General features: G+C 44.5%; 1 protein-coding gene across 1 annotated transcript in view; it reads left to right on the plus strand.

Annotated features, from left to right (window-relative positions):
- Window positions 1-12,493, plus strand: part of LOC307173720 (acylamino-acid-releasing enzyme-like) — a 39,361-nt gene that overhangs the window by 8,468 nt on the left and 18,400 nt on the right. Inside the window, exons 5-14 of the mRNA XM_079897079.1 lie at window positions 937-1,012; window positions 1,947-2,038; window positions 2,111-2,182; window positions 3,522-3,659; window positions 5,683-5,774; window positions 5,875-5,915; window positions 6,102-6,223; window positions 6,594-6,654; window positions 10,471-10,568; window positions 10,848-10,899. Of these exons, the coding sequence (XP_079753205.1) occupies window positions 937-1,012; window positions 1,947-2,038; window positions 2,111-2,182; window positions 3,522-3,659; window positions 5,683-5,774; window positions 5,875-5,915; window positions 6,102-6,223; window positions 6,594-6,654; window positions 10,471-10,568; window positions 10,848-10,899 (844 nt within the window). The remainder of the gene's footprint in view (window positions 1-936; window positions 1,013-1,946; window positions 2,039-2,110; window positions 2,183-3,521; window positions 3,660-5,682; window positions 5,775-5,874; window positions 5,916-6,101; window positions 6,224-6,593; window positions 6,655-10,470; window positions 10,569-10,847; window positions 10,900-12,493) is intronic.

Here is a 12,493-nt window from a genome sequence, read left to right on the forward strand (position 1 = left end):
CATTGCGTCCCATCTTCTTAGCGACCATCGGAGCCAGCTGATAAATTAAACTTTTGCCGAATCCCGTAGGAAGGACGGCAAACACATCTTTCCGATCGACAAATGCCTTGATTGCGGTTCTCTGTTCTTTTATAACCAATTCAACCCAAGCGCTCTTTGATGACGTGGGTGATTACGTAACCGCAGATCATCTGTCCATCATCGATTAAAGCCGCCCTGGCAATTTGATTGGCTCGGCCTTCTGGGAGCCGAGCATAATTACTCCTCAACGGATCGAGTCCAGACCGAACGTCCCGACGTGTGCGGGGTTCGGGCTGGCACCCAGGCTAGTGAAAGGGCATTATACCACCCCTTTAAACATATTCTTTCTGCTAGGCACTACATTTTAAGATAAGAGGTGCATGCCAGTTCGCTTACTTGTGCCCTATTCTATGCTGTTCGTAGTATGAGTAGTATATGTTATATTTGGGGGAAATGTTCAAAAGGCAAGACTGATAAAGAAAATGGGGGAGTATGTCCATGACTGGCTCCCACGCATGAGAACTGGCCGTATATTGTACATGTCGGCTCGTAAATATGTCTTCCCAAGACATCTTCCTCCTCTTCGTCAACCCTGTCTTCTTCCTCTTAACCCAAGGCTCTATCACTCTTCAGCGCTGATGTCACCTTTATCTCTTTTGGGAATAAGGAGCAGACCAGAGCTTGATTGATGGCTGTCAGAAAAGCGCAGTTCCACTTGTTTAATGTGCTTTCTGGCAGCATGTCAACCTCGTAACTCAGAGTCAGTCACAGCGCAGTCGGTCAGTGTGCAACTCCAGTGATCGATCTCTCTCTCTCTCTCTCTCTCTCTCTCTCTCTCTCTCTCTCTCTCTCTCTCTCTCTCTCTCTCTCTCTCTCTCTCACTCACACTCTCTCTCTCTGTCTCTCTCTCTGTAGATCTGGCACAAGAACAGAAAGCTGAAGTGTCTTAATCTGACGACTCTCAACAAACACGGCAAAGTGTATGAAGACGGTAAGAGGAAAACAATCACACTTTCCTCTCAACTCGGGTTTTCAACACTTTTGTGTCCACCTGGTGGTCAAAGAATGAACAGGACCTGCCAAACTGCTGTGAACCTAAAGTCATGTGATCCCTTAAAACTCATCTTTGAGCACCAAAATTACGTATTCAAACGTTTTTTACTTCTTCATGCCTTAAAATACGTCAGAAACACCAGCGATTTCAAAGCGTGTTTTTGAGACTGTCTTTGGTTCACTGCAGTTTTAAGGAGGAAATACTCAGCAATGCTGTCGACTTATGAATTTACACATGGTTTGTCTTAAAGCAGATTAAAAACACCACATAGACACATAAACTACATTAAAAGCTTTAATTGAATGATTCAATGACTCGCTCATAAAGTCTTTGTTTCATTACTGGATGAATCAGTGTTTCTGAATGAATCTCTTGAGTGAATGATTCAACGACAAACACATATTTGAACAGTCTCCTGTCGCCACCTACTGGTGTAACGACGTAATCAATACAATCTTTATTTGAAGCATTAATTTGCTTTTAAAAGCTGATTTGCTCTATTCTGATCTCTACTGTAGACATCAGTGTTTATTATCTGGACTATAATCTTTTCTCCCAGCACTTCTGTGATAATCTGAGTGATTGTAAGACAAAAATAATGAAGCTGTGATGTTGAAAAGACTGTTAGTGAAGCTGTTTCATATCTATTCATGACGACGGCTTGTAAAAGTTAATCGTGCAGCTCTATGACACACGATTATATGAGCAGAATCATGAATTTTTAAATAGCCTTTAGTTTATTTGCTGTTGTTAGTTGGTGGCAGATTACATTACGGTCTTCAGTTAAGGCTAGAGCAGCTGTTCACAGGAAAATGACATTTCCTGAGCAATCCACATGAGCAGACGCTGATAATGTGCTCTCTGTTCTCAGATCAGTTCGGCTGTTTGGTCTGGTCTCATTCAGAGACTCACCTCCTCTATGTGGCTGAGAAGAAACGACCCAAGACAGAGTCCTACTTCCAGGTTTACACAAAACACACACTTCCAAATGATTCTGTGAGTGTGTTCTTCATCTGACCCCGTGTTGAACCGCAGGGTCCTGAGACGGGCTCGCTCACCGATGAAGAGGACACCGCCAAGACGGACAAGAAGGAGGAAACCGTCCTGGTAAAAGTTTGCCGTCATGTAATGTTGATTTATATTTGACAGGGACAAAGCCTGCTAATGAACATTAGTATAAAATACAAAATGTAAACAAGCCGGATTATAGCAACATTACTAATTACATCCACAGTCCCTTGGTACATACACAAGAACAAACACTCAGCCATACACACAACACTACAAAGAGACTATACCCCAAACACATTATTACAATTTCTAAGACGACTGATTCGTCATAAGGCACTTTTTCAGATGAACTTTAACAGTGTGAGAAGTAGAGCGTTGTCTTATTGGCTGGTAAACTATACCAATATTTGCTCCCTATTACAGATAACACTTTCTGACCAAAAGATGTTCACTTCACAATCTAATCTAATGGCAGACCTGGTACCAACACCACAATCTGTCCTCTGTTTTATAAACTCATTTAACGGAGGCCCTTGCCAGACCTTATAAATAAAACAGGCATATTTGGCATATTTACAATTTTTAAAACTCATTTTTAATTTTTATTTCATTTTGAGTTTTTTTTTATTCAACACTTTTATCGCCTTATACAGTGACTCCATTAACTTTAGGGTTGTGTCACCTATGAATGACCAACTATTGAAACAGTACTGCATATGTGAAAAGAATCATTGAATGTAAATACAGCCTGGCAGCACCGACTGTCAAGAATGTCCTAATATACTTCAAATTCTTTCAATACAATTTTATAATATTAGACAACTTTTTTTTTGTGACTTTTAAAAGTTAGAGTATTATCCAAAGTAATACATAAACTCTTTAACAAGCTTTCAAGCTCGTCTCCTCTCAGGAATACCTCTGAGTCTGTCATCTCAGCCAACTGTTCTGCAAACATCATACACACAGATTTCAACCTGTCCTGATAAGCCAATCCTGAATATTGGTCATAGCAGAAGTCAAAGTAATCGAAGCTTTTTCAAAATTCTTAGCATGGGTAAAAATGACTACATCATCTGCATACATCTGAACATTTACACCTTATATATTCCAGGTAGATCATTTATATAAAGTGAAAACAAAATTGGTCCCAAAATAGAGTCTTGTTGAACCCCCTGAGGACGAGCAAGAAGATGTTGTACCATCGATACACAAACACTGATTCCTATTTGAAAGAGATGATTTTATCCGAAGTATTGCCTCTGAAAATTTGAATTTGTTAGTTTAGATAAAAGCATCTGATGGTCAACAGTGTCAAATGCCTTCTCTACATCTTTAAAAAGACAGTACCAACACACACACTCTTATCTAATAAGAGTATGTCATCTACCATCTTAATGGTTTTGTGTGTGTGTGTGTGTGTGTGTGTGTGTGGCAGGGGCATCAGTTTGAGTATTATGAAGACTGGGGTGAAGCGCTGGTGAATAAAAGCAGCCCAGTGCTCTGTGTGCTGGACATCGAGGGCAGCAACATCACGGTTCTGGAGGGAATACCCTCCGACATCTCTCCAGGACAGGTACAGTTCGAGTCCTTGGCCCCTATCTCACACCCAGCGCAACTGACTCTGTACACGACACATGTGTCATTCCTATTTCTCACCCGACACACAGCGGACTCTTCCCTCCACAGACGCACGTCGGTAAACTAGGGAATGAACTTGCGCTCCCGGGGGCGGTTCAGGGAAGAGAGGAGGCGTGATCCGGCGCAAACGTTCCCTGGTGCTATTTTGCAGTTTCAGAAAACAATTCCGGCACAGACCAGGAGAAACCTCGTCTAAAGTCAGTGGCGCATTGCTCATGTTATTCAGAGGCTATTTTAAGGGCGCATGCTTGGCCATAATGTAGCGTGAGCACAACACACACACACTTTGCTTCTCTCATCTACACACAGACGCAGCAGTTCTCATTTTTACAAACCATACATTATTACAAGGAACAATATTACCACACGAGGGAAATCATTGTTGTGTCCATGAAGATGTGAAAAATAGGCATAAATCTAGCTTACACATTTACCCAGATTATCATACGCCTGTTTAACCGAAGCTAATCTGGGTGTGTTTCTCCATCCCCAATGTCACTTCTCTGTGTTTTACGGCCCTGACGAGAACGTCGGTCTCCTCGGCTGTGAACCGCTCCTGCAAATCCGCCGTTATAATTGCAATCCGCCATGGAACAAGCGCGTCTGCTCTTAAAGGGAATGTGAGATGACGCTCTGATTGGTTTATTTCACGTTACGCCCAAACCACACCTATGAGTAATGAAGCGACTTCAGACCAACACATTTTAGATTTGGGTCGGAGAGTCATTTATCCCGCCGGTATAACAGCAACAGCGCCGAGACCCGCCCACAGAGTTACTTGCGTTTCAGATCGTTAAAATAGGGCCCTTGTGTTTAACATGCGTTCAGATTGAGATTGTGCTTATTTTAACGTATTATAAATTGATTTGAATGGCAATAAGCTTAAACATCTGATATTGCTTCTGCTTCAAGGCTGAAAGAGCAAAAAATCATAAAGTCTCATTGGCCACATGCAGACTATAAAGTCTCAGGAGTGATTTAAAGGAGTAGTTCACTTCAGAATTAAAATGTCCTGATCATTTACTCTCCCACACGTCCTCCAAGATGTTCGTGTCTTAATTTCTTCAGTCGAAAAGAAATTGAGGAAAACACTCCAGGATGTTCCTCCATATAGTGTCTTCAATGGGGTCCAACGGGTCGAAGGTCCAGATGTGAGTTTCAGTGCAGCTTCAAAGTCTCGACACGATCCAGCCGAGGAATAAGAGTCTCATCTAGACACACCAGCCGACATTTTAGAACAACATAGACATTTATATACTTTTAGCCACTAATGCTGGTCTTGCACTAGCTGTGATGCGACACACATTACGTGATCAGGTTGAAAGGTCAAGCGTGTTCTGGTAGAGAGTAAAACTCTTTCATTTTCGACATTGTTGTTTTACCTTTTATGTAATTTTTTTGTAAATGGCATTTGACTCAGTCTTTGCATGTCGGCTTTGTAAACACCTCCGCCTATGTCACGCGTGACCTTTCAACATGATTACGTAATGTGTGACGCATCACAGCTAGTGCTAGACCAGCATTTGTGGTATTACTATGGGATTCTTCCTTTGGAAGCTTTATTTTTTAGGAGTGTTGGCTAAACATTGGATTACATGATCATGTATCATCATATACTGAACAGTTTTGATTCTTCAAAGTGTTAGAAAGATGTAGGTCAACAAAATTTTAGGGTGTCGCCCATTTTGACTAATTTCCTTATATTTACCAAATTGTGATGCTCATAGACAACAGAATATGGAGGATGCATTGATCAGTTGCATGAGGTTTCACCCATAGGGGGCACTAGTGCTCCAGCTGACTGAAATACATGATCACTGGTATAACTCTGTAACTGAGCTGATGTGAGAGGTGAGATCCAGCATTTACTAGAGCATTATCCAGCAGAGATCAGCAAGCCTGTTCTTCTAGCTGTTCTTCTGCTTCAGTTGTTCTGAGTATCTGGCTCTGGTCCGCAGGCGTTCTGGGCTCCCGGGGACACCGGGCTGGTGTTCGTGGGCTGGTGGCACGAGCCGTACAGACTGGGGCTCAAATACTGCGCCAACAGAAGGTGATGATGATGAGGAGGAGGAATATCTGTGTTATGAAGAAGATTAACTTTCTAAACCTCTTCATTTACGTGTTGTTTAAATGCTCTGTCTGTTCTGCAGGTCGTCTCTGTTTTATGTGGATCTGGCTAGCGGCAAATGTGGTAAAGCTCTCATCTTCAACCATTCTGTACAGACAATATGTTGTGTGTGTGTGTGAGAGAGTGTGTGTGAGAGAGTGTGTGTGACAGTGTGTGTGTGTGTGTGTGTGTGTGTGTGTGTGTGTGTGTGTGTGTGTGTGAGTGAGTGTATAAATTTACTCATAATCATAATCTTGTATCTGTCCTCAGACCAGTTGTCCTGTAACTCCAGCTCCGTCTGCTCTCCTCGGCTCAGTCCTGATCACTGTCGCATCGCTTATCTGGAGTCTGGCGTCTTCGGCCCTCACCAGCAGTGCAGTCGACTGTGTGTGGTGTGTGTGTGTGTGTGTGTGTGTGTGTGTGTGTGTGTCCAATTCTTAAAGTAAATGAAAGCTGACTGTAAAGTGTTAGCACTAACAGTAATTAGTTGTGGTGTGTTTGCAGTATGACTGGCACACCCAGCAGACGTGTGTGTGTGTGTGTGTGTGTGTGTGTGTGTGTGTGTGTGTGTGTGTAAATTAACCCTGACTGTAAAGTGTTGCAGCAATGTGATCAGTTGTGGTGTGTTTGCAGTATGACTGGTACACCCAGCAGACGAGTGTTGTTGTGTGTGTGTGTGTGTGTGTGTGTGTGTGTGTGTGTGTAAACTAACCCTGACTGTAAAGTGTTGCAGCAATGTGATCAGTTGTGGTGTGTTTGCAGTATGACTGGTACACCCAGCAGACGAGTGTTGTGGTCGATGTGCAGAGGAGAGCCAGGGAGGGTAAGGGCATGTTTGCATTCAATTTTTTTATTTTTTTTATTTATTGGTTGGTTGTTAAAGAAATGAAGTAAAAAAATTAAATCTCAAAGAGTTCAGAAACGTGTTATTCAGATGAAGTTCCCTTTCAGTCGGTCGTACGTCGGACGTGTCAAATGACTGGGATCACACGCTCCGCCCCGCAGCACGGGTATAAACACGGAAGCGGATGCACACAGGCTCCCACATGTTCAAAGAGCAAATTCCTCTGTTCCTGGGTCCCAAGAGGGCGAGGTTGGCGGTGTGCAACCCTCCTCACACACCCCCCGCCGACCCTTGGAGACTAGGGGTCTAACGGTTCACAAAACTCACGGTTCGGTTCGATACGACACAGTGGTGTTACGGTTCAGGACGTTTTCGATACAGTAAAAAGAAAGAAATGCCAGAGAAATTTACTTTATTTGATTTAAACAAACAAAATTATTTTTAAATAACTGTGAGTTTTCCTACATCTTGAAACTTTTAGTTTTATAAATGGTGTTAATCTTTGAAGTATGAACAAATAATGTTTTGGTCATCGCATTATAAATAACATTTATATATGATAATATTTGAGATTTGAAGTGCTGGAAAAAGATGTGTGACGTACTTGAAAGCATTTTACTTGTTCCTGCCACACTTCCATGGTTACAGTGAGTGTTACTACAGTAAATCCACGGTGAATGTTGCTGATCTGTGGACTTAAAGTCCCTGTAAAGGCAATTCTAAAAAAAAATTCTAAACACATTATAAATGTTAGAAATGTATTGCTAAATCATATTACAAAGACTGTGCACTGTGAAGTACTGATTTGTGGAGTTAGACCGTTAAACAGTTTTTCACCGTTGCTGAGTTCCGGATTTTTTGGGCGGGGCTAAAACGGGGGCTCGATGACGCACTGGAGCCCCTGAGCTCCTGGACACGCCCCTACTTGATGACGCACTGGAGCCCATTCACATCAGTTTGCAACTCAATCGCGAGTTACTGTCAGTACTATTAGTTACTACTAACGTTACATTCTACAGTTTGCTAGCTAGCTATGCCTTCGTCACGGAAATGCGTATTACCTGGATGCGATCACGTACAAAACAGATCGGTGTCCTTATTTAAATTTCCGAAAAACTATCATATCAACAAGAGGTGGATTAATTTTGTGAAGAGCCACCTTGATGGAGAGCTGAGGATCACCGCCAAAACCCGCCTCTGTAGTGATCATTTTACACGGGATAGTTTTATAAACTTTCGTCGGAGACAACTGGGATTCATTCACTGATAATCCGCTGTTACTGGTGAATGTGGCCGAACCGACTATCTCCCGCCTCGGCCTTCATCCTCCCGTCGCGCCGACAACTGGTGCCATCGTCGGCAGTGCGTGCCCACCAATGAGTGTAAGTTGCCTTGTGTGCTTATGTTATAATTATAGTAGGTAGTCCAGGCACGAACATGTATGGCTTTGTAAAACAAATTAAGCTGCTAGGAGCATCCATTCCGGCTGTAGCGGTGACAGTTGAGTGTGCAGCTTTCCCGCGAGTGGGCGTGGTTTCAGCGCAGCGTTTGAGAGCAGAGACTACTGCTCATTTTTTCAAGATTTTGATCGCTTATTTTATGTACTTGCCGGCTTTTTTTATCATTCAAATTTGGCTGGGTGGCTAATAACACATTTTTCTGTGGTGTGACAAACTCAGAACACATACTTAATTTTGACTTTACAGGGACTTTAAAGCCTATAACTAGTTCATTCATGGCACAATGTTTCTCCTGGTTTCCACGTCAGCGCTGTTTGATCTAGAGATCTACGGTTAATAACAGAAATTTGAATGCTTCTCAGTAGATCTCGCAGCGATGTAATAACTTCTTTGGCGAATTCAAATGCTTTCTTTACTGGATCTCTTAGCGCTGTGTAGATCGGCTCGCGCTGCACTGACATTGATGGTCCTGATAAACGGTCTGTGAAGCACAAAATAATGAGCAGCGCAGTTTCGTTCCGCTTTCATTACGTTTGCCGCATGATGTTGGGCAACGTTGTGGTGGTCGCACCAGCGTGACTGCTAACAAAGGTCGCACCGGCAGGAAAAATGGTCCAACGAATCGTTCAGTTCGTAATGCGTACCGAACCGAAAGCCTCGCACCGAACTGTTCAATAAGAAAACATGTATTGTTACACCCCTAGTGGAGACAGGTAAGTGTTGCCCCGCACACTCAGCTTCGGGCCGCTATGCCGTCTGAGTCGGGTCCCTGTCTTCCACTTCGCTGCACCCGCCCAAGTTCAGGGGTGTTCACTACACTTCGGTGTTGAGCGAGCGGGCCCCTGTCATGTGTGCGGAGATCGCAGTCCTACTGGCGCAGGGTGTGATAGAGCCGGTCCCTCCAGCCGATATGAAGACCGGCTTCTACAGCCCGTACTTCACTGTACCTAAGAAAGGCGGTGGGTTACGACCAATCATGGACCTACATGTTCTGAATCGGTCCCTTCACAGCGCATTTTCGAATGCACCCCCCCCCCCCAGATTGGTTTGCAGCAATCGACCTGAAGGACGCGTACTTTCATGTCTCCTCACGTGACTCAGGCCTTTCCTGCGCTTTGCATTAAAGGGTCGAGTGTATCAGTACAAGGCCCTACCCTTCGGGCTGTCCCTGCCGCCCCGTGTCTTTACTAAGGTCGCGGAGGCAGCCATTGCTCCCATGAGAGAGCGTAGGGTTCGTATCCTCCACTATCTCGATGACTGGCTGATACTACCACAGTCTCGGGATCAGTTGTGCGAACACAGGGATCTGATGCTCCGGCATCTCAGCCAGTTGGGTCTTCGGGTCAACTGGGAAAAGAGCAAACTCGCCCCTGTGCCTCACAGAGGAACGTGTCCGGTCAGTGCTGAACTCCTTGAATACTATCAAGAGCAGAACAGAGGCCCCACTGAAATTTTTCCAAAGGCTCCTGGGGCATATGGCATCCGCAGTAACGCCTCTCGGGTTGCTTCATATGAGGCCGCTTCAGCACTGGCTTCATGGCCGAGTCCTGAGATGGGTGTGGTAGAGTGGCACGCTCCGTGTGACGATCACCCCGGCCTGCCGCCAAACCCTCAGCCCGTGGTCAGACCCTTCGTTTCTCCGGGCCGGAGTGTCCCCAGAGCAAGTGCCCAGGTATGCTGTGGACTCCACAGATGCCTCCAACACCGGCTGGGGGGCCATGTACAATGAACATGCAGTTGCAGGGATCTGGGCCGCCTCAAGAAGCTGCTGCTCTGCAAGCACGTGCTGGCCCATACAGACAACACTGCGACCTTTGTGTAAATCAAGGTAGTCTACGCTCCCACCGCATGTCGCGACTCACCCGCCATCTCCTCCTATGGAGTCAGAGGCATCTGATGTCGCTTCGTGCCACTTATTCCCCGGCCTGCTCAATTGTGCAGCCGACGAGCTCTCACGACAGCCTGGGGGGGGATCGGGAGGCTTTGGCTAGGCACTAGGTGGCGTGTTACTTGGGATCCCAATCATTCGGCACTTCGGACGTACGTCCCGTCGCCAGCATTGCTGGACCACCGCTGACTCAAATGGTTCTTGCATCCGCTTCCGTATTTATACCCGTGCTGCGGGGCGGAGCGCGAGATGCAGATCTCACACGCCAATGTGAGCATTGGCTCGTCCTGTTAACACTCAAAGATGATAGGGTCCCTAAGCGGGATCCCAATCATTCGGCATGTCCAGCGTACGTATCCGCAATCCTTCAGGGAACGAGGGTTACATATGTAACCAAGACGATCTCTGGCCTGTTTAATATCTCTTTTTTGTGTGTGTGTGTGTCAGATGGTTTTACTGGGATCTACAGCTCGATGCTTTCTCCCCGCTGCTGGTCAGCTGACAGTCAGCGTGTGCTGATCTCCTGCGCTCAGAGAGGCCGTAAGGTACTGTTTCCATGGACACAGATAAACATGGTTAATTATTGCAAATTAAATATGAACTGAGCTGAGCTGGACGATGACATCACTGTTTTCTCCAGAGATGCTTTATAGAGGAATCAAACTCATTTCCTATTTGATTATCTTTACACAGTTACTGAACTGACCTCAGCTGAACATTGACTCTAATGTCTTTTTGAAGTTTGAAGTCTGTTTGCGTCACTGATTCTGTTATTGTCCTGTATATTAATAAAGTTGATTTGACATTGTGTTTGTATATTACAGGATCTGTTGGTTGTTGATACTTCGAGTCGCGAGGTCACGTCTCTCACCTCTCGTATGTAGAGCTACTCTCGTGTTCTCATGTTACGCATGACTTCTCATATGACTCTACTGTACTCTACTCTACTGTACTGTACTCTACCTCAACTGTACTCTACTCTTATCTACTGTACTCTACCTCCTCTACTGCGCACTACCTCTACTGTACTCTACCTCTACTGTACTGTACTCTACCTCAACTGTACTCTACTCTTATCTACTGTACTCTACTGTGCTGTACTCTACCTCCTCTACTGCGCACTACCTCTACTGTACTGTACTCTACCTCAACTGTACTCTTATCTACTGTACTCTACCTCCTCTACTGCGCACTACCTCTACTGTACTCTACCTCTACTGTACTGTACTCTACCTCAACTGTACTCTACTCTTATCTACTGTACTCTACCTCCTCTACTGCGCACTACCTCTACTGTACTCTACCTCTACTGTACTGTACTCTACCTCAACTGTACTCTACTCTTATCTACTGTACTCTACTGTGCTGTACTCTACCTCCTCTACTGCGCACTACCTCTACTGTACTGTACTCTACCTCAACTGTACTCTTATCTACTGTACTCTACCTCCTCTACTGCGCACTACCTCTACTGTACTCTACCTCTACTGTACTGTACTCTACCTCAACTGTACTCTACTCTTATCTACTGTACTCTACTGTGCTGTACTCTACCTCCTCTACTGCGCACTACCTCTACTGTACTGTACTCTACCTCCTCTACTGCGCACTACCTCTACTGTACTCTACCTCTACTGTACTGTACTCCACCTCAACTGTACTCTACTCTTATCTACTGTACTCTACCTCTACTGTACTCTACTGTACTCTACATCTACTGTACTGAACTCGACTGTACTCTACTGTACTGTACTCTACTGTACTCTACTCTACTGTACTCTACTCTACTGTACTCTACTGTACTCTACATCTACTGTACTGTACTCTACTGTACTCTACTCTACTGTACTCTACCTCTACTGTACACTACCTCTACTGTACTCTACCTCTACTGTACTGAACTCGACTGTACTCTACTACACTGTACTCTACTGTACTCTACTCTACTGTACTCTACCTCTACTGCGCACTACCTCTACTGTACTCTACCTCTACTGTACTCTACTCTAGTGATGTAGTACTCGAGTCCGGTCTCGAGACCGATTTTTGCTTTCTCGGACTCGACTCGGACTTGTTCCTTCAAAGACTCGGTCTTGACTCGGACTCGGCATAGGCGGTCTCGTCCCCATCACTAGTCCACTAGAATACATACCACTAGAAAATTTTAATTTGCTCTGCATGTCCTAACTATGATTAAAAATGTCAGGGTGGGCTTAACATGTTGATGACAGAGCAGCACTGTTGAAGCAGTTTAGAAAAATAGGCAGAAGATGATGCATGTGGTAGGATTTGTTTAATGATAGTAAAAGCATAGTCCATATTAAGACGTTAAGACTGCTCCTCTAAACAATTCCCAATCTAGCTTAGTCTATAGGCCTAACTGTTGATTATTAACTGGGGTGATATTAAATCATGAATATGAAAACTGACATGTTTTTATGGTCTTGGTCTCGACTTCTAAAGACTCGGT

Source organism: Squalius cephalus, assembly GCF_949319135.1.
Source record: "Squalius cephalus genome assembly, chromosome: 16".
Classification (NCBI taxonomy): domain Eukaryota; kingdom Metazoa; phylum Chordata; class Actinopteri; order Cypriniformes; family Leuciscidae; genus Squalius; species Squalius cephalus.